Raw genomic sequence first — 25,036 nt, forward strand, 5'->3', positions numbered from 1 at the left:
CTGGGTTTCCAAGATGGTCGTACTGGGAGGCCGGGGGTACAGGGGCTGACTCCAGTTTGGACTGGGAGGCACTAGGGCATCCAGTTTGTACTGGGAGAGGGCCCAGCCTGTACTGGAAGGGACCAGGAGAACCAGTTAGTACTGGGAAGAAGCCTGGTCTGTACTGGGAGGTGGGGGGGGAAGGAGGATGATCCAGGTTGTACTGGGATGGGCCAAGCCTGGACTGGGATGAGATCCAAGGATCCTCTTGGGACTGGGAGGACGCCCAGTCTGTACTGGGACCCACCGCGTTCCGGACTGGGAGGAGATGTGGGCATCCAGTTTGGACTGGGAAGCCAGCCAGTCTCTCCTGGGAGGATTTAAAGGGATCCAGTTTGTACTGGGACAAGGCCCAGTCTATACTGGGAGAGGGCCGGGGCATCCAGTTGTGGCCAGGAAGTGGCCCAGTCTGTAGTGGAACTGGTCCAAGGAAAGCAGCTTGTAGTGGGACGGGGAAAAGTCTGTACTGGGAGGGCACTGGAAATCCGGTTTCTACTGGGAGGCAGCCCAGTCTGTACTGGGAGGGGATAAAGGGGTCCAGTTCTGACTGGGAAGTGGCCCAGTCTGTACTGGGACTGGACCAAGGAGAGCAGTTTGTACTGGGAAGGGCCCAGTCTGTACTGGGACTGGACCAAGGGGAGCAGTTTGTACTGGGAAGGGCCCAGTCTGTACTGGGACTGGACCAAGGGGAGCAGTTTGTACTGGGAAGGGCCCAGTCTGTACTGGGAGTGGACCAAGGAGAGAAGTTTGTACTGGGATTGGGCTCAGTCTGTACTGGGAGGTGTTAAAGGGATCCAGCTTGTACTGGGACAGGGCCCAGTCTGTACTGGGATGGGATAAGAGGTTCCACTTTGTACTGGGGTGGTGCCCAGTCTGTACTGGGAGGGGATCAGGGTGGACTGGGACCCACCACATTCTGGACTGGGAGGAGATCAGGGCATCCAGTCTGGACAGGGAAGGGGCCTGCTCTGTACTGGGAGGGGTCAGAGGGACCCAGTTTGTACTGGGACAGATCCCAGGCTCTACTGGGATCAAGTTCTGACTGGGGAGTGGCCCAGTCTGTACTGGGAGAGGATCAGAGGGTCCACTTTATACTGGGAAGGGGTCCAGCTGTACTGGGAGGGGTTAGATGGATGCAGTTTGTAGTGGGATGAGGTCATTCTGTACTGGGAGGGCACTGGGTGTCCAGTTTGTACTGGGAGGAGGCCTAGTCTGTACTGGGAGGGCACTGGGAGTCCAGTTTGTACTGGGATGGGGCCCAGTCTGTACTGGGACTGGACCGAGGAGAGCAGTTTGTACTGGGAGGGGCCCAGTCTGGACTGGGAAGCACTGGCAGATCCATTTCATACTGGGAAATGGCCCAGTCTGTACTGGGACGGGACCAAGGAGAACAGTTTGTACTGGGACAGGCCACATTCTGAACTGGGAGGGGTTCAGAGGTTCCACTTGGTACTGGGAATGGGCCCAGTCTGTACTGGGAGGGAATCCAGTTCTGACTGGGAAGTGGCCCAGTCTGTACTGGGACTGGACCAAGGAGAGCAGTTTGTACTGGGAAGGGCCCAGTCTGGACTGGGATGGGGATCAGAGGCTTCACTTTATACTGGGACAGGCCCAGTCTGTACTGGGAGGGTGTCGGGGGACCCAGTCTGTACTGGGAGCTGTCCCAGTCCATACTGGGAGCTGATGGGGGTCCCGGCGCTCCCCCCCCCCCCCCAAGGAGGAGGCCGGGACGTCCCCAAAGTCCTTTAATGTGGGTCCAGCCGCTGCGCCTGGGGGGGAGGGGACGGGGCCCCCCGGAGTGACCCACAGATCCCCCACGGGGCCCCAGAGGGACCCCAGGGTGCCCCATAGATCCCCCAGGGTGCCCCAGGACCCCCCAGGGTGCCCCATAGGGACCCCAGGGTGACCCATAGATCCCCCAAGGGGCCCCATAGGGACCCAAGGGTGCCCCACAGATCCCCCAAGGTACCCCAGGACCCCCCATAGGGACCCCAGAGTGACCCACAGATCTTCCAATGTGTCCCATAGGCACCTCAAGTACCCCCAGGCTGCCCCATAGGGACCCCAGGGTAGCCCAGGACCCCAAAGGGTGCCCCATAGGGACCCATAGGGACCGAAGGGTGCCCCATAGGGACCCCAGGGTGCCCCATAGATCCCCCAGGGTACCCCAGGACCCCACAGGGTGCCTCATAGGGACACCAGAGTGACCTATAGATCCCCCAGGGTGCCCCATAGGGACCCCAGGACCCCCCAGGCTGCCCTATAGGGACCCTGAGGTGCCCCATAGATCCCCCAAGGTACCCCAGGACCCCCAAGGGTGCCCCATAGGGACCCCAGGGTGACCCATAGATCCCCCAAAGTGCCCCCCAGGGACGTGATGGTGCCCCATAGGGACACCAGGTACCCCCAGGCTGCCCCATAGGGACTCCAGAGTGACCCATAAATCCCCCAAGGTGCCCCATAGGGACCCAAGGGTGCCCACAAGGGACCCCAGGACCCCCCAGGCTGCCCCATATGGACCCCAAGGTACCCCATAGGAGCCCAGGACCCCCTCCCAAGCCTGCCCCATAAATCCCCCCAGGCTGCCCCACAGATTCCCCATAGATCCCCCCCTCCCACCCCCCTCCTAGATCCACCCCCCCCCCCTTTTCCCCCCTCCCCAGGCGCTAGTTGGGGCGGGAGGGGGGGGGGGGGAAGGGAGTCGGGGGTCGCTCAAGGGGGCTGTCGGGGGGCGGCAGGGGGTCGGAAGAGGCGCCAGGCCCCCCGGCAGATGAGGGCGAACCAGTAAAGTTGGGGGGCCAAGAGGGCGGCGGCGGCGGCGTTGTAGGTGGGGGGCAGAGCGGCCGGGACCCCCAAGAGGGGCAGCCCCCGGTGGCGCCCGTAGGCCCAGTACAAGTAGGGGAAGAGGAGGACGCGGCAGAGGAAGAAGGTCACCAGCAAAGCCACCGCGTTGAGCTTGTGGAGAGTCGTGTGTTGGCGCTGGAACTGCGGGGGAGGGGAGAGAGGGGGAGGGGGAGGACCCATGGGTACCTCAGAAGGTCTTCTGGGGACCCCAGGGGTTGAGGGGCCCACGGACACCCCACATCTGCCCGGGGGTTGAGGGGCCCATGGACACCGGAGATGTTCCTATGGGGACCCCAAAAGTTGAGGGACCCACGGACACCCCACATGTACCCAGGGGTTGAGGGACCCACGGACACCCCACATCTGCCCGGGGGTTGAGGGGCCCACGAGATGTTCCTCTGGAGACCCCAAAAGTTGAGGGACCCACGGACACCTGAGATGTTCCTCTGGGGGTTGAGGGACCCACGGACACCCCACATCTGCCCGGGGGTTGAGGGGCCCATGGACACCAGAGATGTTCCTCTGGGGACCCCAAAAGTTGAGGGACCCACGGACACCCCACATGTACCCAGGGGTTGAGGGACCCACGGACACCTGAGATGTTCCTCTGGGGGTTGAGGGGCCCACGGACACCCCACATCTGCCCGGGGGTTGAGGGGCCCATGACCCCCATTTGGAGAACCCTGGCCACCCAAAATGTCCTCCTGGGGACCCAGGACTGGGTGGCCTGTGGAGTTGGGGTCCCCCCTGTGCACCCCCCACCCTCAGGGGGGACCCCGTTGTCCCTCTGGGCTCACCAGGATGAGGACCTTGCCAAGGCAGACGAAGGGGGTGCTGAGCTCGGCCATCAGGAGACACCCCAAGAAGAAGTCGCCCTTTCCCTGGCGCCACAGCTGGGGGGGACACACAGGGGACACGTGGGGACATTGGGGGGACACTGGGGGGACACGCGGGGGGACACCCAGGTCACACGAGGACACGAGGGCTTGGAGAGCCAAGGGGATAGGGGTGGCCAACTTGGGGCGTCACCATCTCCCTGTCCCCGAGGTGTCCCCAGGGTGTCCCTGAGGTGTCCCCATGTCCCCAACGTGTCCCCAAGGGGATCCCGTCCCCACTCCTGCTCCCCATGGCCATGGGGAAGCCAACAAGCACCACGGGGGGGGGGGGGGTGGGCCTCCACGAGCACGTCCATCGCCAGGTCACGTCCCTCCATCCCACGTCCCCAAGCCAACCCCGTGTCCCCAAGGTGTCCCCATGTCCCCAAGGTGTCCCCAAGGTGTCCCCAGACCCCCTCGTGTCCCCATCCCCACTCACGGTGGCCATGGGGAAGCCAACAAGCACCACGGGGGGTGGTGGGCCTCCACGAGCACGTCCATCGCCAGGTCACGTCCCTCCATCCCACGTCCCCAAGCCAACCCCGTGTCCCCAAGGTGTCCCCATGTCCCCAAGGTGTCCCCAAGGTGTCCCCAGACCCCCTCGTGTCCCCATCCCCACTCACGGTGGCCATGGGGAAGCCAACAAGCACCACGGGGGGGTGGTGGGCCTCCACGAGCATGTCCATCACCAGGTCACGTCCCTCCATCCCACGTCCCCGAGCCAACCCTGTGTCCCCAAGGTGTCCCCATGTCCCCAAGGTGTCCCCAAGGTGTCCCCAGACCCCCTCGTGTCCCCATCCCCACTCACGGTGGCCATGGGGAAGCCAACAAGCACCACGGGGGGGTGGTGGGCCTCCACGAGCACGTTCATCGCCAGGTCACGTCCCTCCATCCCGTGTCCCCGAGCCAACCCCGTGTCCCCAAGGTGTCCCCATGTCCCCGAGGTGTCCCCAACCGCCCCTCACGTCCCCACTCACGGCGGCCACGGGGAAGCAGACGAGCACCATGGCGGCGTGGTGGAGCACCATCAGCAGGTCCTTGCGCAGGTAGGAGCCGGCGGCCGCCCTGAGCGACGGGGGCGGGGCCACCTCGTGTCCCTTCACCCGGCCCCGGTGCCAGTGACACAGGAACATGGCGTAGACGTCGTAGACGAAGTAGGGGACGGCGAATTGGGGGTACGCCCCCGCCAGCCAATGCCTGGGGGACGGGACGGGACGGGACGGGACAGGGGGGACACCAGGTGACCCAGGCGTCCCCGCTGCCCCTCCCCCACCCCAGAGGGCACCCAGGAGTCCGGGTTAAGCCCGGCTCAGCCCTCGCCCAGCTGCTCCAGCCTAATCCCCTCCCCCCCCCCTTCCCCACCCCAAGGGTGTCCGAGTCGCCCCCCCCCCCCTTCAATCTGGGCGCTGTCCAGTGCTGAACTGGGTTGTACTGGGGGAGGGGAGGGGATTGGGGGGGGGGAGGGGGGCACCCATGGGTGCTGGGGGAGGGGTGGGGGTGGGGGAGGGACTCACTGGTCATTGATGACGTCATCGTGGCAGGAGGAGGAGATGATGTAGCCGGCGGTGGAGGCCATCACTGCCTGGACTGAGGACACCAGCCTGGGGGGACACGGGAGGGGGGGGACACCGGGGGGACACGGGGAGGGGACGTGGGGACACGGGGGGGAAGATGGGAGCACATGGGGATACGGGGGGGACATGGGAGGGGACGTGGGGACACGGGGAGGGGACATGGGGACACGGGGGGACATGGGAGGGACATGGGGGGACACAGAGGGGACGTGGGGACACGGGGGTGAGATGGGAGGACGTGGGGACATGGGGGGGACACGGGGGGGGATGTGGGGACACAGTGGGGACACACAGGGAGGACGTGGGGACACAGGAGGGGACATGTGAGGACATGGGGACAGGGGGGGGACATGAGGACACGGGGACACTGTCCCGTCCCCCGTCCCCCCCCTCCTCCGGGATGTCCCCGCCGTGTCCCCGCTCCGGGTCACCCCCATCCCCCCTCCCTAAGCCGCCCTCGTCCCCGTGTCCCCGTGTCCCTGCGCTGTCACCGTCACCGGCCGCGTGCCACGCCGAGCCCTGGCCCCAGGTTGTCCTTGTCCCCGCGCCCTCCCTGTCCCCGGCGCCATCCCTGTCCCCACGCCATGATGTCCCCAGCCTTGTCCTTGTCCCCTCACTGTCCCCACACCAGCCTTGTCCCCACCCCTGTCCTTGTCCCTGTCCCCAGCCTTCTCCCCACACCCTCCTGTCCCCACCCTTGTCCCCATCCCTGTCCCCACGCCCTCCCTGTCCCCATCCTTGTCCTCACATTGTCCTTGTCACCCTCCCTGTCCCCTCCTTGTCCCCACACCCTCCTCATCCCTGTCCCCTCCTTGTCCCCATCCCTGTCCCCACACCCTCCCTGTCCCCATCCTTGTCCTCACATTGTCCTTGTCACCCTCCCTGTCCCCTCCTTGTCCCCACACCCTCCTCATCCCTGTCCCCTCCCTGTCCCCTCCTGTCCCCAAACCCTCCTCATCCTTGTCTCCTCCTTGTCCCCCTCCCTGTCCCCTCCATCCCTGCCCTGTCCCCTCCCTGTCCCCTCCCTGTCCCCACATTGTCCTTGTCACCCTCCCTGTCCCCATCCTTCACCCCTCCAGTCCCCTCCTTGTCCCCTCCCTGTCCCCTCCTGTCCCCACACCCTCCCCATCCCTGTCCCCCTCCCTGTCCCCTCCTGTCCCCAAACCCTCCTCATCCTTGTCTCCTCCTTGTCCCCCTCCCTGTCCCCTCCATCCCTGCCCTGTCCCCTCCCTGTCCCCTCCCTGTCCCCACATTGTCCTTGTCACCCTCCCTGTCCCCATCCTTCACCCCTCCAGTCCCCTCCTTGTCCCCTCCCTGTCCCCTCCTGTCCCCACACCCTCCCCATCCCTGTCCCCCTCCCTGTCCCCTCCCGTCCCCGCCGGTACCTGGCGGCCAGGATGGCGGCGTGAGGCCCCGGGACGCCGGCGCGGCGCAGCGCGGCCCGGCCCAGCAGGAAGAGGCCGGGGAAGAAGAGGAGCCCCGCGGCCAGCGCCGCCCCGGGGGGGGCCATGGGGACGGCGGGGGGGCGACGGGGCGGGGCCTGGCAGGGGGCGGGGCCTGACGGGGCGGGGCCGGCGGGAGGGGCGGGGTTGGCGGGAGGGGCGGCCCCCCCCCGGGGCTCAACGGGCCTATTTGCATATTTACCGGGGTGACTCTGCCTCTCCCTTAGCCTTATGCATATTCAGGAGCTGCCGGTTCGGCCACGCCCAGCCGCTCATTTGCATAACGCGCGCCCCCCCCCCCCCCCCCCCGGGCAAACATAAAACCGCCGCGTCGCCACGGCAACGCCGAGCGGCGCGGGGAAAAAAAAAGCGCCGCGCATGCGCGCTGCTGCGTTTTCCCATTGGCCCAAGCGACAGCCAATAGAAAAAGGCGGAGCGGGCGCGTTGCCGGGCAGAGCGGGACCGGGGTCCCGCGGGGCGGGTTCATGCCGCTGCCGGCCAATAGGAAGCCGCGGTGTCGGTTGTCATGGCGACGGCAGGGCGGGAGGGAGGGGAGGGGTTGTCGCGGCAACCGCGCGTGCGGGGGGGAAGGGGCGGGGTGGTTTAGTTTAATATTAATGAGGTGGGCGTGGCTCGGGGGAGGCGCGTCACGGTCAAACTGCGGACGCCGTGCTCATGAATATTAATGAGCTGGTTTATGAATCTCGCTACGGCAGACGGCGCGCGCCCCTGGGTAACCCCGCCCCTCGCGCCACCGGGCCACGCCCCCTCTCCCCTCATTAATCCCCGCCCCCTGCACCAACACACGCCGGTCGGGTGGGCGTGGCCACGGCTGTCAGTATCCCAAAGCCCCGCCCCTCACCTTGGCGGGTCCCCAAGCGCCATGGGGGGGGGGGCACCTAAAAATGGGTGAAAAAACCCAAAACGGGGGGGGGGGGGCACCCCAAAAAACGAGGGGGAGGGGCAAAAAGGGGGGGTGCAGCGGAATGACCCCCAAAACAGCGTCGGGGGGCCCCCAAAACTGAGGGGGGACACCCCAAAAATGGAGGGGGGCCCCCCCAAAAAATAGGGGTGCGGGGGGGGCAGGTCCCCAAAATATCGCTGGAGGGGGGGGTGGGGTGTCCTGAAATGAGGGTGCGCGCCCCAAAACGGCAGAAAAAAGTGGGGGGGGCCCTGGTAGCAAAAAGAAGGCCCCCCCCCCCCCCAAAAAAAAAAAAAGGGGGGGGAGGGGGGGACTTTCCCCTCCCCCCCCCAAATCGAGGAGGGAGGTGGGGGAGGGGCGGGGGGGTCTATTTTTGTCGGCCGAAAGGGCAGAGGGTACCCGAGAAGGTCAGGAAAGGGGGGGCCCCCCCCGCCTCCCCCCCCCCCCACGGGGTGACCCTATATAAGGGGGAGCCCCCGGCACCCCAAGCGCCGCCCCTGGACACCCAAAGGTGAGTTTTGGGTTGGTTTTGGTTTTTTTTTTGGGGGGGGGGGGGCACACACACACATCCCCCCCCGCCCCCCCCAGGCTGCACCCCAAAACCCCCACCCTGGTGTTGGGACAGCTCCCCCCAGCACCCCAAAATTTCCCACCCCCCGGCACTGCAAAATACACCTTCCCCCCTGCACCCCCCCCCCTGCACCCCAAAACTGACCCCCCCCCGGGCTTGTACCCCCCCCCCAGCACCCCAATACCGCCCCTGCGCCCCAACACCCCCCCGGACACTTTACTGCACTCCCCCCCGCACCCCAAAATCCCTCCGGGACCCCCCCTTCCCATCACCCCAAACACCCCAAAACCCTCCACGCCCCCCCCCCCAAAAAAATCCCCTCCAGGATCCCCCCCCGGACCCCCTGAACCCCAAACCCCCCCCCGCACCCCAATATCCCTTGTGCACCCCAACCCCGCCCCGGGACCCTCCCCTCCTGCACCCCAAAACCCCCAAAGTGGCTTCAAACCCCCCCCAGACCCCCAAAATCCTTCTGGGAGCCCTAAACCCCCCCGCACACCCCCAAAAGTCAGGTGGGCCCCACCGTGACTCAGCTCGCCGTTGCCCTTTTAAGTCCCCGCCCTGTGGAGGGGGCGCGGAGGTTACGTCGCGTCTGGCCACGCCCCCTCCGCGCTTCGTCCCGCCCCCCCCCCGCGCGCCTCGCCCAGCTCACCGCGACCAGGTGGGGGGAGGGCGGGGAGCGGCGGATTTTGGGGTGAAAAAGGGCGGTTTTGGGGTGTGGGGGGCGGATAGTGACGGGGCGAAGTCGGATTTTGAGGAAAAAAGGCAGGTTTTGAGGGGGAAAAGGCAGGTTTTGAGGAAAAAAAAAAAAGATTTGCGAGTCTTTGGGGTGAAAGGGGTCAGGTTGGGGGGTGGGGGGGGAGTTGTGAGGTAAAAGGGGCAGATTTTGGGGTGAAAAGGGGCGGTTTTGGGGGTGGGGGGCTGTTAGTGACGGGGTGGAGGCAGTTTTTGAGGGAAAAAGGCCAATTTGCGAGTTTTGGGGGAGGTTTTGGGGTGAAAAGGGTCAGATTGCGGGGTGGGGGAGAAGTTGTGAGGTAAAAGGTTTCTGGGGTGAAAAGCGCTGATTTGGGACGGGGGAAATTTTGGGGTGAAAGAGGCGGCTTTGTGGTGGAAAGGGCAGATTTTGGGGTGTGGGAGCAGATCTGGGGGGGAAATGAGCAGATTTGGGGTGAAAGAGTCAGATTTCTGAGGTGAAAAGGGCAGATTTGGGGCGGTGGGGGCGGATTTGGGGGTGAAGGGGCAGATTTTGGTGTGTGGGGTTGCTTTTGGGGCGGAAGGGGCCAGATTTGGGGTGAAAGCAACAGATTTGCGGGGGTTGGATGAGATTTGGGTAAAAAAAGGAGCAAATTTGGGGATCTTGGGGCAGATTTGGGGGTGAAAAAGGCAGAATTGGGGGTGAAATGGGCAGATTTGGGGATCTGGGAGGAAATTGGGGGTGCGAAGGCAGATTCTGGGGTAAAAGGAGCAGCTTTGGGGTGTGGGGGGAAATTTTAGCGTGAAAGGGGCAGATTTTTGTGTCTTGGGGCATATTTGTGGTGAAAGCAGGATTTGGGCCAGAGGGAGATTTTTGGGGTGAAAAAAGGCTGATTCTGGGGTGTGGGATCATAATTTGGGGTGAAATGAGAACGTTTTGGGGTTGGGGGTGGATTCGGGGCTCTGGAGGCAGGTTTGGGGACAAAAGGGGTAGATTGGGGGCGTGGGGAGAAGTTTTCTGGTAAAAATGAATATTTGAGGTGGAAGGGGGCAGGTTTTAGTCCCTGGAGGCAGATTTTGGGGTGAAAGGGGCAGATTTTGGGGTGAAAGGGGTAGATTCAGGGTGAAAAGGAGCAGGTTTTGGTTCCTGGGTGGGGATTTTTGGGGTGAAAGGGGCAGATTTTGGGGTGAAAAGGGCAGAATTGAGGCCAAGGAAGCAGATTTTGGTGCCTGCAGAGCGATTTTGGGGGTGAAAAGGGCAGCTTTAGCGTGTGAAAAGGGCAGATTTGGGGCTGAAAAAGCAGATTTTGGGGCCTGGAAGGTGATTTGGGGGTGAAAAGGGCAGCTTTTAGGGGTGAAAAAAGCAAATTTGAGGTTAAAAAAGCAGATTTTGGTGCCTGGAGGGCGATTTGCGAGTGAAAGGGGCAGCTTTAGGGAGTGAAAAGTGCAGATTTGAGGTTAAAAAAGCAGATTTTGGTGCCTGGAGGGCGATTTGCGAGTGAAAGGGGCAGCTTTAGGGAGTGAAAAGTGCAGATTTGAGGTTAAAAAAGCAAATTTTGGTGCCTGGAGGGCGATTTGCAAGTGAAAGGGGCAGATTTGGGGGTGAAAAAGTCAAATTTGAGGTTAAAAAAGCAGATTTTGGTGCCTGGAGGGCGATTTGGGGGTGAAGGGGGCAGATTTGGGGGTGAAGGGGGCAGATTTGGGGGTGAAGGGGGCAGATTTGGGGTGCACCGTGGATCCCAGGTTGGGGCGGGCGCGGGGAGGGGCCCCGAGTTCCTCTTCCTTGACCTTGAAACGCCCTTGGAGTTCCCTTTGGGGGGGGGGGGGGGGAGCCCGGGTGCCCTCCCCGGGGGCAGCCATGGGGGCGGGCGGGGCCGTCACGTCCCCGGGGGGGGTGTGGGGGGGGCTGATGTCACCGCTGTCCCCCCCCCCCCCCCGCTGATGTCACTGTCGATGTCACCGCAGGCGCCACGATGTCTCCGCCGGTGGCAGCCCTGAGCCCGGAGCAGAAGAAGGAGCTGGCGGCCATCGCCCAGCGCATCGTGGCCCCCGGCAAGGGCATCCTGGCCGCCGATGAGTCTACTGGTGGGGCACTGGGAGGCACTGGGAGGGGATTGGGAGACGCTGGGAGGGAGGGCGGGATGCACTGCGAACTACCAGGAAGGGGTTAGGAAGTACTGGGAGCATATTGGGAGGCACTGGGATGCACTGGGGGAGCACTGAGAACTACTGGGAAGAGGCTAGGAAGCACTGGGAGCATACTGGGATGCACTGGGCAGCACTGGGAACTACCAGGCAGGGGTTAGGAAGCACTGGGAGCATACTGGGAGGGCACTGGAACTACCAGGAAGGGGTTAGGAAGCACTGGGAGCATACTGGGAGGCACTGGAACTACCAGGAAGGGGTTAGGAAGCACTGGGAGCATACTGGGAGGGCACTGGTATGTACTGGGCAGCACTGGGAACTACCAGGAAGGGGTTAGGAAGCACTGGGAGCATACTGGGAGGGCACTGGGATGTACTGGGCAGCACTGGGTCCTACCAGGAAGAGAATAGGAAGCACTGGGAGGGACTGGGATGCAATGGGGAGCACTGGGAGCTATCAGGAAGGGATTAGGAGTTACTGGGAGGGCACTGGGATGCACTGAAGGGGTTAGGAACTACTGGGATCATACTTGGAGTTACTGGGAGGCACTGGGACCTGACAGGAAGGGGTTGGGAAGCACTGGGAGCATACTGGGAGGGACTGGGATGCACTGGTGAGCACTGGGAACTACTGGGAACGGATTAGGAGTTACTGGGAGGGCACTGGATTCTCCCAGGAAGGGATTACGAAGTACTGGGAGCATACTGGGATGCACTAGGGAGCACTGGGAACTGCCAGGAAGGAGTTAGGAAGCACTGGGAGCATACTGGGAGGGACTGGGGAGCACTGGGAACTCCCAAGCAGAGATTAGGAAGCACTGGGAGCATACTGGGAGGGCACTGGGATGCACTGGGCAGCACTGGGAACTACCAGGAAGAGGCTAGGAAGCCCTGGGAGCATACTGGGAGGGCACTGGGATGTACTGGGCAGCACTGGGAAATACCAGGAAGGGGTTAGGAAGCACTTGGAGCATACTGGGAGTTACTGGGAACTACCAGGAAGGGATTAGGAAGTACTGAGAATATACTGGGAGGCACTGGGATGCACTGGGACCTACCAGGAAGAGATTAGGAAGCACTGGGAGTGCACTGGGATGTACTGGGGAGCACTGGGAACGACCAGGTAGGGGTTAGGAAGCACTGGGAGGGCACTGGGATGTACTGGGCAGCACTGGGAACTACCAGGAAAGGGTTAGGAAGCACTGGGAGCATACTGGGAGGCACTGGAACTACCAGGAAGGGGTTAGGAAGCACTGGGAGCATACTGGGAGGCACTGGGAACTACTAGGAAGGGGCTAGGAAGCACTGGGAGCATACTGGGAGGGCACTGGGAACTACAAGGAAGGGGTTAGGAAGCACTGGGAACATACTGGGAGGCACTGGGAACTACTAGGAAGGGGCTAGGAAGCACTGGGAGCATACTGGGAGGGCACTGGGATGTACTGGGGAGCACTGGGAACTACCAGGAAGGGATTAGGAAGTACTGAGAATATACTGGGAGGCACTGGGATGCACTGGGACCTACCAGGAAGAGATTAGGAAGCACTGGGAGTGCACTGGGATGTACTGGGGAGCACTGGGAACGACCAGGTAGGGGTTAGGAAGCACTGGGAGGGCACTGGGATGTACTGGGCAGCACTGGGAACTACCAGGAAAGGGTTAGGAAGCACTGGGAGCATACTGGGAGGCACTGGAACTACCAGGAAGGGGTTAGGAAGCACTGGGAGCATACTGGGAGGCACTGGGAACTACTAGGAAGGGGCTAGGAAGCACTGGGAGCATACTGGGAGGGCACTGGGAACTACAAGGAAGGGGTTAGGAAGCACTGGGAACATACTGGGAGGCACTGGGAACTACTAGGAAGTGGCTAGGAAGCACTGGGAGCATACTGGGAGGGCACTGGGATGTACTGGGGAGCACTGGGAACTACCAGGAAGGGGCTAGGAAGCACTGGGAGCATACTGGGAGGGCACTGGTATGTACTGGGCAGCACTGGGAACTACCAGGAAGGGGTTAGGGAGCACTGGGAGCATACTGGGATGGCACTGGGATGTACTGGGCAGCACTGGGAGCTACCAGGAAGGGGTTAGCAAGCACTGGGAGCATACTGGGAGGGCACTGGGATGTACTGGGCAGCACTGGGAGCTACCAGGAAGGGGTTAGCAAGCACTGGGAGCATACTGGGAGGGCACTGGGATGTACTGGGCAGCACTGGGAGCTATGAGGAAGGGGTTAGCAAGCACTGGGAGCATGCTGGGAGGGCACTGGGATGTACTGGACAGCACTGGGAACTACCAGGAAGGGGCTAGGAAGCACTGGGAGCATACTGGGATGCACTGGGCAGCACTGGGAGATATGAGGAAGGGGTTAGGAAGCACTGGGAGCATACTGGGAGGGCACTGGGATGTACTGGGCAGCACTGGGAGCTATGAGGAAGGGGTTAGCAAGCACTGGGAGCATACTGGGATGGCACTGGGATGCACTGGGCAGCACTGGGAACTACGAGGAAGGGGCTAGGAAGCACTGGGAACATACTGGGAGGCACTGGGAACTACCAGGAAGGGCTAGGAAGCACTGGGAGCATACTGGGAGGGCACTGGGATGTAGTGGGCAGCACTGGGACCTACCAGGAAGTGGTTAGGAAGCACTGGGAGCATACTGGGAGGGCACTGGGATGTACTGGGGAGCACTGGGAACTACCAGGAAGGGCTAGGAAGCACTGGGAGCATACTGGGAGGGCACTGGGATTCACTGGGCAGCACTGGGAACGAACATGAAGGGGTTAGCAAGCACTGGGAGCATACTGGGATGGCACTGGGATGCACTGGGCAGCACTGGGAACTACCAGGAAGGGGTTAGGAAGCACTGGGAGCATACTGGGAGGGCACTGGGATGTACTGGGCAGCACTGGGTCCTACCAGGAAGAGAATAGGAAGCACTGGGAGGGACTGGGATGCAATGGGGAGCACTGGGAGCTATCAGGAAGGCATTAGGAGTTACTGGGAGCATACTGGGAGGGCACTGGGATGCACTGAAGGGGTTAGGAACTACTGGGATCATACTTGGAGTTACTGGGAGGCACTGGGACCTGACAGGAAGGGGTTGGGAAGCACTGGGAGCATACTGGGAGGGACTGGGATGCACTGGTGAGCACTGGGAACTATTGGGAATGGATTAGGAGTTACTGGGAGGGCACTGGGATGCGCTGGGATCTCCCAGGAAGGGATTACGAAGTACTGGGAGCATACTGGGATGCACTGGGGAGCACTGGGAACTGCCAGGAAGGAGTTAGGAAGCACTGGGAGCATACTGGGAGGGACTGGGGTGCACTGGGAACTCCCAGGCAGAGATTAGGAAGCACTGGGAGCATACTGGGAGGGCACTGGGATGCACTGGGAGCTATGAGGAAGGGGTTATGAAGTACTGGGAGCATACTGGAGGCCACTGGGATGTGCTGGGGAGCACTGGGAACTACCAGGAAGGGGTTGGGAAGCACTGGGAGCATACTGGGATGGCACTGGGATGTACTGGGCAGCACTGGGAGCTACCAGGAAGGGGCTAGGAAGCACTGGGAGCATACTGGGATGCACTGGGCAGCACTGGGAACTACCAGGAAGGGGCTAGGAAGCACTGGGAACATACTGGGAGGCACTGGGATGCACTGGGGAGCACTGGGAGCTACCAGGAAGGGGCTAGGAGTTACTGGGAGCATACTGGGAGGGCACTGGGATGCACTGAAGGGGTTAGCAACTACTGGGATCATACTTGGAGTTACTGGGAGGCACTGGGACCTGACAGGAAGGGGTTGGGAAGCACTGGGAGGGCACTGGGATGCACTGGGGAGCACTGGGAACTACTGGGAACGGATTAGGAGTTACTGGGAGGGCACTGGGATACACTGGGAACTCCCAGGAAGGGATTAAGAAGAACTGGGAGCATACTGGGATGCACTGGGGAGCACTGGGAACTGCAAGGAAGGAGTTAGGAAGCACTGGGAGCATACTGGGAGGGACTGGGGAGCACTGGGAACTCCCAAGCAGAGATTAGGAAGCACTGGGAGCGTACTGGGAGGGCACTGGGATGCACTGGGCAGCACTGGGAGCTATGAGGAAGGGGTTATGAAGTACTGGGAGCATACTGGAGGCCACTGGGATGTGCTGGGGAGCACTGGGAACTACCAGGAAGGGGTTGGTAAGCACTGGGAGCATACTGGGATGGCACTGGGATGTACTGGGCAGCACTGGGAGCTACCAGGAAGGGGCTAGGAAGCACTGGGAGCATACTGGGAGGCACTGGGATGCACTGGGCAGCACTGGGAACTACCAGGAAGGGGCTAGGAAGCACTGGGAACATACTGGGAGGCACTGGGATGCACTGGGCAGCACTGGGAACTCCCAGGAAGGGATTAAGAAGAACTGGGAGCATACTGGGATGCACTGGGGAGCACTGGGAACTCCCAGGAAGGGATTAAGAAGAACTGGGAGCATACTGGGATGCACTGGGTAGTACTGGGAACTCCCAGGAAGGGATTAAGAAGAACTGGGAGCATACTGGGGGGGCACTGGGATACACTGGGAACTGCCAGGAAGGGGCTAGGAAGCACTGGGAGAGTAATGGGAGGCACTGGGAGGAACTGGGAGGGATTAGGAGGGCACTGGCTGTTACTGGGGAAGCACTGGAAGGCTGCTGGGAGTCACTGGGACAGTGTTAGGCAGATACTGGGACCTACTGGGAGACACTGGTATGGCACTGGGAGCTACTGGGATTTAGTGGGAGGGCACTGGGACTTACTGGGAGGGGGCCGGGAGCCTGGCCAAGCCCTCCAGTGCTCCGAGGTGGTAACATGGAGAGTACTGGGAGGAACTGGGAGCTACTGGTAGGAACTGGGTCAGCACCAGGAGACCAGTGGGAGGAATTGGGATATACTGGTCTGAACTGGGAATTACTGGTTTGTACTGGGATGGCAGCTGGGAGCATCGCAGAGAGTCTGAGCACCCTGAGGTGGCACCAGGGAGACCTTGAGAGCTACTGGAGCTGAACTGGGAGCTACTGGGTGGCACTGGGACAGCACCAAGCAACCAGTGAGGGTTACTGGTCTATACTGGGAATAACTGGTTTCTACTGGGATGTCAGCTGGGAGTATTGCAAAGAGTCTGGGTACTTCAAGGTATTAACCAGGGTATCCCTATGAGCTACTGGGGCTGAACTGGGAGCTACTGGGAGGCACTGGGACAGCATCAAGAGACCGGTGGGGGTTACTGGTCTAAACTGGGAATGACTGGGCATGTCAATGTACTGGGATGGTGTCGGGCAGCATTGCAGAGAGTCAGAGCACCCTGAGGTGGCACCGGGGAGACCCTGATTGCTACTGGGGCTGAACTGGGAGGCACTGGGACAGCACCAGGCAACCAGTGGGGCTTACTGGTCTGTACTGGGAGTAACTGGTTTCTACTGGGATGGCAGCTGGGAGTATTGCAGAGCATCTGGGTAGCTCAGGGTAGTACCACAGGATTCCTGTGAGCTACTGGGGCTGAACTGGGAGCTACTAGGAGGCACTGGGACAGCATCTAGAGACCAGTGGGGGTTACTGGTCTATACTGGGAATAACTGGTTTCTACTGGGATGGCAGCTGGGAGTATTGCAAAGAGTCTGGGTACTTCAGGTTGGCATGAGGGGATCCCTTTGAGCTACTGGGGCTGAACTGGGAGGTACTAGGAGGCACTGGGACAGCGTCAAGAGACCAGTGGGGGTTACTGGTCTCTACTGGGAGTAACTGGTTTCTACTGGGATGGCAGCTGGGAGTATTGCAAAGAGTCTGGGTACTTCAGGTTGGCACGAGGGGATCCCTTTGAGCTACTGGGGCTGAACTGGGAGCTACTAGGAGGCACTGGGACAGCGTCAAGAGACCAGTGGGGGTTACTGGTCTCTACTGGGAGTAACTGGTTTCTACTGGGATGGCAGCTGGGAGTATTGCAAAGAGTCTGGGTACTTCAGGTTGGCACGAGGGGATCCCTTTGAGCTACTGGGGCTGAACTGGGAGGTACTAGGAGGCACTGGGACAGCGTCAAGAGACCAGTGGGGGTTACCGGTCTATACTGGGAGTAACTGGTTTCTACTGGGATGTCAGCTGAGAGTATTGCAAAACATCTGGGTACTTCAGCTTGGCACGAGGGGATCCCTTTGAGCTACTGGGGCTGAACTGGGAGCTACTAGGAGGCACTGGGACAGCATCTAGAGACCAGTGGGGGTTACCGGTCTATACTGGGAGTAACTGGTTTCTACTGGGATGTCAGCTGAGAGTATTGCAAAACATCTGGGTACTTCAGCTTGGCACGAGGGGATCCCTTTGAGCTACTGGGGCTGAACTGGGAGCTACTAGGAGGCACTGGGACAGCATCTAGAGACCAGTGGGGGTTACCGGTCTATACTGGGAGTAACTGGTTTCTACCGGGATGTCAGCTGAGCGTATTGCAAAGAGTCTGGGTACTTCAGGTTGGCACGAGGGGATCCCTTTGAGCTACTGGGGCTGAACTGGGAGCTACTAGTAGGCACTGGGACAGCGTCAAGAGACCAGTGGGGGTTACTGGTCTATACTGGGAGTAACTGGTTTGTACTGGGACGGCTTCAGGTAGCATTGCCAAGCGTCTGAGCTCGGTGGGAGCGGAGAACACGGAGGAGAACCGGCGCTGGTACCGGCAGCTGCTCTTCACCGCCGACAGCCGGGTGGACAACTGCATCGGGGGGGTCATCCTCTTCCACGAGACCCTCTACCAGAAGACGGACGATGGGCGCCCCTTCCCCCAGGTCATCCGTGGCAAGGGCGCCCTCGTCGGCATCAAGGTGGGGACACCTTGGGGACATCGGGGATGTTGGGGACATCGGGGACGTTGGGGACATCGGGGACGTTGGGGACATTGGGGACGTTGGGGACATCGAGGACAAGCAGGGGACACGGGGACGTTGGGGGCTCCTTGGGTTGGGTCAACCATGGTGAAGGAGGAACCAGGTCAACCACGTCTGAGGTGGCTTCATTGGATGCCTGTGGGGACATTTTGGGGACACCTTGGGGACATCGGGGACGTTGGGGACATCGAGGACAAGCAGGGGACACGGGGACGTTGGGGGCTCCTTGGGTTGGGTCAACCATGGTGAAGGAGGAACCAGGTCAACCACGTCTGAGGTGGCTTCATTGGATGCCTGTGGGGACATTTTGGGGACACCTTGGGGACATCGGGGACGTTGGGGACATCGAGGACAAGGAGGGGACATGGGGACCTTGGGGGCTCCTTGGGTTGGGTCAACCATGGTGAAGGAGGAACCAGGTCAACCACGTCTGAGGTGGCTTCATTGAATGCCTGTGGGGACACCTTGGGGACATTTTGGGGACACCTTGGGGACACGTTGGGGACATCGGGGACAAGGAGGGGACATGGGGACCTTGGGGGCTCCTTGGGTTGGGTCAACCATGTTGAAGGAGGAACAAGGTCAACCGCATCAGAGGTGGCTTCACTGGATGCCTGTGGGGGGGGTGAGGTGGGGACATCGGGGACATCGGGGACATCTTGGGGACATCGGGGACAATGAGGGGACTTGGAGGCTTCTTGACTTGGGTCAAGCCCATGAAGAGGGTCTTGGTGGGGACGTGGAGACCTTGAGGGGGACAGGGGGATGTTGGGGGGACGTGGGGACATCGAGGGGACACGGGGGGACGTGGGGACAGGGTGGGGATGGGGCCAGCACCCCGGTGACCCCGGTGACCTTGTCCCTGTCCCCCAGGTGGACAAGGGGGTCGTGCCCCTGGCTGGCACCAACGGCGAGACCACGACCCAGGGTGAGTGACAGCTGCGTCCCCAAGGGTGGCCCCGGCCACCAGCCCGCCCCCGAGGCCACCACAGTGTCCCCACCCCTGATGTCACCTCCAATGCCACCACAGTGTCCCCACCCCCAATGCCATCCCCAAGCCCCACCAATGTCCCCATCCCTGACGCCACCACAGTGTCCCCACCCCTGATGTCACCTCAATGCCACCACAGTGTCCCCACCCCTGATGTCACCTCAATGCCACCACGGTGTCCCCATCCCTGATGTCCCCATCCCTGATGCCACCACTGTGTCCTGTCAGTGTCCCCATCCCTGATGTCCCCACCCCTGATGCCACCACGTTGTCCCCATACTTGATGTCGCCCCTGATGCCACCATGGTGTCCCCATCCCTGATGCCACCACCATGTCCCCACCCCTGATGCCATCCTCAAGCCCTATCAGTGTCCCCATCCCTGATGTCCCCATCCCTGATGCCACCACCGTGTCCCATCAGGGTCCCCATCCCTGATGTCCCCACCTCTGATGCCACCATGATGTCCCCACCCCTGATGCCATCCCCAAGCCCCATCAGTGTCCCCATCCCTGATGTCCCCATCCCTGATGTCCCCATCCCTGATGTCCCCATCCCTGATGCCACCACCGTGTCCCATCAGTGTCCCCACCCCTGATGTCCCCACCCCTGATGCCATCCCCAAGCCCCATCAGGGTCCCCACCCCTGATGCCACCACTGTGTCCCATCAAGGTCCCCACCCCTGATGCCACCACTGTGTCCTGTCAGTGTCCCCATCCCTGATGTCCCCACCTCTGATGCCACCATGATGTCCCCACCCCTGATGCCATCCCCAAGCCCCATCAGTGTCCCCATCCCTGATGTCCCCATCCCTGATGCCACCACCGTGTCCCATCAGTGTCCCCACCCCTGATGTCCCCACCCCTGATGCCACCACTGTGTCGTGTCAGTGTCCCCATCCCTGATGTCCCCATCCCTGATGTCCCCATCCCTGATGTCCCCATCCCTGATGTCCCCATCCCTGATGCCATCCCCAAGCCCCATCGGTGTCCCCACCCCTGATGCCACCACCGTGTCCCATCAGTGTCCCCACCCCTGATGCCATCCCCAAGCCCCATCAGTGTCCCCATCCCTGATGTCCCCATCCCTGATGCCACCACCGTGTCCCATCAGTGTCCCCATCCCTGATGTCCCCATCCCTGATGTCACCACTGTGTCGTGTCAGTGTCCCCATCCCTGATGTCCCCATCCCTGATGTCCCCATCCCTGATGTCCCCACCCCTGATGCCACCACCGTGTCCCATCAGTGTCCCCACCACCGTGTCCCCACCCCTGATGCCACCACAGTGTTGCCGCCCCCACGCCCCATTACTATCCCCCGCCGTGTCCCCACGGCCCCGCCGTGTCCCCGTCCCCGACGTCCCCGCGCTGTCCCCAGGCCTGGACGGGCTCATGGAGCGCTGTGCCCAGTACAAGAAGGACGGGGCGGACTTTGCCAAGTGGCGCTGCGTCCTCAAGATCTCGGAGCACACGCCCACGCGCCTGGCCGTCATGGAGAACGCCAACGTCCTCGCCCGCTACGCCAGCATCTGCCAGCAGGTCCCCTCCCTGTCCCCAACCCCGTCCCCGTGTCACCTCCGGGTTCCCCGTGGTGGTTGGTGGCCACCGCGTTGTAGGGTGACACCGCAAGATGGCACCTAGACGCGGTGTGGTGGCACCTTCGTGGGGTGTGGTGGAATCTAGGTGGGTTGTGGTGGCGCTTCTGTGTCCTCGAGTCACCTCAGCGTGTCCCCACACTGTCACCGTGTCACCTCCGGGTGCCCTGCGGTGACGGGTGGCCACCACGTTGTAGGGTGACACCACAAGATGGCACCTGGATGCGGTGTGGTGGCACCTAGATGGGTGTGGTGGGATGTAGAGATGGTTTGGTGGTACCTAGATGGGGTGTAGTGACATCTTCACGTCCTTGGGTCACCTCAGCGTGTCCCCACACTGTCCCCGTGTCACCTCCTGGTGCCCCGCAGTGGTTGGTGGCCGCCACGTTGTAGGGTGACACCACAAGATGGCACCTGGATGCGGTTGGTGGCACCTAGATGGGTGTGGTGGGATGTAGATGGTGTGATGGAACCTGACAGGTTGTGGTGGCACCTCCGTGTCCTTGGGTCACCTCAGCGTGTCCCCACACTGTCCCCGTGTCACCTCCTGGTGCCCCGCGGTGATTGGTGGCCACCACGTTGTAGGGTGACACCACAAGATGGCACCTAGAACGGGGTGTGGTGGCACCTCCATGCCCTTGGGTCACCTCTGCATGTCCCTACCTGTCCCCAGGCCACCTCTCCCCTGACCACCACCATGTCCCCATCCCCATGTCCCCTCCTGCTCCCCGTGGGGTGTCCCTGTCCCCAACATTGTCCCCTCCGTGTCCCCCCAGAATGGCATCGTCCCCATCGTGGAGCCCGAGATCCTCCCCGATGGTGACCACGACCTGAAGCACTGCCAGTACATCACCGAGAAGGTGGGTGACGTCCCCAACGCCTCCCCCTGTCCCCAACCTGTCCCCAACCTGTCCCCAACCTGTCCCCAACCCCGTCCCCAGGTGCTGGCGGCCGTCTACAAGGCGTTGAGTGACCACCACGTCTACCTGGAGGGGACCTTGCTCAAGCCCAACATGGTGACACCGGGCCACGCCTGCACCAAGAAGTACAGCCCCGAGGAGATCGCCATGGCCACCGTCACCGCCCTGCGCCGCACGGTGCCACCTGCCGTCCCCGGTCAGTGCCACCCGCGCACCCCGTGGTGGCCCTGACCCCCGTGGTGGTGGCCCCGTGGTGTCCACGTTCTCCCCTCACCCCCCACCCTCCGTGACTTAATGTTCTCATGGTGGCCCTGTGGGCGTGGCCTCTTGGTGGCCCCATCCTTGTGTCCCCGTGGTGTCCCCACCCCTGTGGCCGTGTCCCCGTGGTGTCCCCACCCCCACAGCCACATCCTCAAGGCCGTGTTCTCATGGTCTCCTCATCTCCACCCCCACAGTGTCCCCACGGTGTCCCCATCCCCCCATGATGATGTCCCCATGATGTCCCCACTCCGTGGCCACGTCCCCGTGGTGTCCCCATCCTAGTGTCCCCACCCCAATGTCCCCATCCCCATGGCCATGTTCTCATGATCTCATCTCTACCCCCACAGTGTCCCCGTGTCCCCATGATGTCCCCACCCCCATGGCTGTGTCCCCATGATGTCCCCATGGTGTCCCCATGCCCATGTCCCTATGGTGTCCCTGTCCCCCCATGATTTTTCTCATGGTGGCCATGTCCCCAGGGTGTCCCCATCCCCCCATGATGATGTCCCCATGATGTCCCCACTCCGTGGCCACGTCCCTGTGGTGTCCCCACCCCCGTGTCCCCGTCCCCGTGGCCATGTTCTCATGATCTCCTCATCTCCACCCCCACAGTGTCCCCGTGTCCCCATCCCTGTGTCCCCATGGTGTCCCCATCCCTGTGTCCCCATGGTGTCCCCATGCCCATGTCCCCATGGTGCCCCTCTCCCCCCATGACTCTTCTCATGGTGGCCGTGTCCCCATGATGTCCCCATCCCCGTGTCCCCAGGGTGTCCCCATCCCCCCATGACTATGTCCCCACGTCCCCATGATGTCCCCACTCCATGGCCACATCCCTGTAGCGTCCCCATGGTGTCCCCAACCCCACGTCCCTCTCCTCGTGGCCGTGTTCTCACGATCTCCTCATCTCTGTCCCCCCGGGCCCCGAGTGACCTCCTGTCCCTTGTCCCCACGTCCCCAGGCATCACGTTCCTGTCGGGTGGCCAGAGCGAGGAGGAGGCGTCCCTCAACCTCAACGCCATCAACCGCTGTCCCCTGGCGCGACCTTGGGCCTTGACCTTCTCCTACGGACGGGCCCTGCAGGCCTCCGCGCTGAAGGCCTGGGCCGGCAAGAAGGACAACACCAAGGCGGCCCAGGAGGAGTACGTCAAGAGAGCCTTGGTAGGTCCCCGTCACCTCCTTGGGGACACGGAGGGGTGGGGACAGGGAGGGGACAAGGAGAAGGTGGCCCAAGAGGAGAGAAGGTCAAGGAGGGTCTGGTGGCTCACCCGTGGGGACGTCGGAGGGGTGGGGACAGGGAGAAGGACACGGGGAGGGTGGCCCGAGAGGAGGTCAAGGAGGGTCTGGTGGGTCCCTGTCACCTCCTTGGGGACACGGAGGGGTGGGGACAAGGAGAAGGTGGCCCAAGAGGAGAGAAGGTCAAGGAGGGTCTGGTGGGTCACCCGTGGGGACGTCGGAGGGGTGGGGACAGGGAGAAGGACACGGGGAGGGTGGCCCAAGAGGAGGTCAAGGAGGGTCTGGTGGGTCCCCGTCACCTCCTTGGGGACACGGAGGGGTGGGGACAAGGAGGGGACAAGGAGAAGGTGGCCCAAGAGGAGAGAAGGTCAAGGAGGGTCTGGTGGGTCACCCGTGGGGACGTCGGAGGGGTGGGGACAAGGAGAAGGACACGGGGAGGGTGGCCCAAGAGGAGGTCAAGGAGGGTCTGGTGGGTCCCTGTCACCTCCTTGGGGACACGGAGGGGTGGGGACAGGGAGGGGACAAGGAGAAGGTGGCCCAAGAGGAGAGAAGGTCAAGGAGGGTCTGGTGGGTCACCCGTGGGGACGTCGGAGGGGTGGGGACAAGGAGAAGGACACGGGGAGGGTGGCCCAAGAGGAGGTCAGGGAGGGTCTGGTGGGTCCCTGTCACCTCCTTGGGGACACGGAGGGGTGGGGACAAGGAGAAGGTGGCCCAAGAGGAGAGAAGGTCAAGGAGGGTCTGGTGGGTCACCTGTGGGGACGTCGGAGGGGTGGGGACAAGGAGAAGGACACGGGGAGGGTGGCCCAAGAGGAGGTCAAGGAGGGTCTGGTGGGTCCCTGTCACCTCCTTGGGGACATGGAGGGGTGGGGACAGGGAGGGGACAAGGAGAAGGTGGCCCAAGAGGAGAGAAGGTCAAGGAGGGTCTGGTGGGTCACCCGTGGGGACGTCGGAGGGGTGGGGACAGGGAGAAGGACACGGGGAGGGTGGCCCGAGAGGAGGTCAAGGAGGGTCTGGTGGGTCCCCGTCACCTCCTTGGGGACATGGAGGGGTGGGGACAAGGAGGGGACAAGGAGAAGGTGGCCCAAGAGGAGAGAAGGTCAAGGAGGGTCTGGTGGGTCACCCGTGGGGACGTCGGAGGGGTGGGGACAGGGAGAAGGACACGGGGAGGGTGGCCCGAGAGGAGGTCAAGGAGGGTCTGGTGGGTCCCTGTCACCTCCTTGGGGACACGGAGGGGTGGGGACAAGGAGAAGGTGGCCCAAGAGGAGAGAAGGTCAAGGAGGGTCTGGTGGCTCACCTGTGGGGACGTCGGAGGGGTGGGGACAGGGAGAAGGACACGGGGAGGGTGGCCCGAGAGGAGGTCAAGGAGGGTCTGGTGGGTCCCTGTCACCTCCTTGGGGACATGGAGGGGTGGGGACAGGGAGGGGACAAGGAGAAGGTGGCCCAAGAGGAGAGAAGGTCAAGGAGGGTCTGGTGGGTCACCCGTGGGGACGTTGGAGGGGTGGGGGACATCTTGGGTGTGGAGGGGACGTGGGGACAGGGAGGGGACAAGAAGATGACGAGAACATCAGGGAGGGTCTGGTGGGTCACCCGTGGGGACATCAGAGGGGTGGGGACAGGGAGGGGACAAGGGGAAGGTGGCCCAAGAGAAGAAGCTCAAGGCCTGGGGTCCCGCAGGGGGTGGGAGGGGACACGGGGACAAGATGGCTGACGTCCGGTCCCCCCCCTGTCCCCTCCATCTGATGTCCCCTTGTCCCCTCTGTCCCCAGGCCAACTCCTTGGCCTGCCAGGGCAAGTACACCCCGAGCGGCCCGGCGGGGGCGGCCGCCAGCGAGTCCCTCTTCGTCTCTAACCACGCCTACTAGACGCTACGTCACCGCAAGCCACGCCCCCTCTTCTTTTTTTTTTTTTTTTTTTGTTTTTTTGTTTTTTTCCCCTTTTTTCCCCTTTTTTTTCCCTGCCACGGCGGGACAATAAAATGGCGACGGCAGAGGGGACCCGGTTCGGGTTGGGGCGCGGCGCGGGGCGGGGC

General features: G+C 62.3%; 2 protein-coding genes across 3 annotated transcripts; one reads left to right on the forward strand and one right to left on the reverse strand.

The window, feature by feature from the left end:
- Nucleotides 1-2,750: 2,750 nt before the first annotated feature.
- Nucleotides 2,751-6,889, reverse strand: TLCD3B (TLC domain containing 3B). The gene is made up of 5 exons (XM_074930979.1): nt 6,718-6,889; nt 5,273-5,359; nt 4,736-4,955; nt 3,681-3,776; nt 2,751-3,024 (listed from the first exon to the last, which is right to left on the reverse strand). Exons 1-5 carry the CDS (start codon nt 6,840-6,842, stop codon nt 2,752-2,754), a joined length of 801 nt encoding a protein of 266 aa, XP_074787080.1. The 5' UTR covers nt 6,843-6,889; the 3' UTR covers nt 2,751.
- A 1,176-nt stretch (nt 6,890-8,065) lies between these two features.
- Nucleotides 8,066-24,994, forward strand: ALDOA (aldolase, fructose-bisphosphate A). 2 transcript variants are annotated; one of them, XM_074930955.1, is made up of 9 exons: nt 8,066-8,207; nt 10,926-11,045; nt 17,733-17,944; nt 18,881-18,935; nt 20,377-20,537; nt 21,370-21,453; nt 21,535-21,709; nt 22,733-22,932; nt 24,774-24,994. In XM_074930955.1, exons 2-9 carry the CDS (start codon nt 10,934-10,936, stop codon nt 24,867-24,869), a joined length of 1,095 nt encoding a protein of 364 aa, XP_074787056.1. In that variant the 5' UTR covers nt 8,066-8,207; nt 10,926-10,933; the 3' UTR covers nt 24,870-24,994. The 2 variants fall into 2 exon arrangements, with proteins under 2 accessions (XP_074787056.1, XP_074787057.1); XM_074930956.1 differs by lacking the exon at nt 8,066-8,207 and adding an exon at nt 8,883-8,928.
- Nucleotides 24,995-25,036: the final 42 nt, after the last annotated feature.

This window comes from Athene noctua, chromosome 37 (genome assembly GCF_965140245.1).
Source record: "Athene noctua chromosome 37, bAthNoc1.hap1.1, whole genome shotgun sequence".
Classification (NCBI taxonomy): domain Eukaryota; kingdom Metazoa; phylum Chordata; class Aves; order Strigiformes; family Strigidae; genus Athene; species Athene noctua.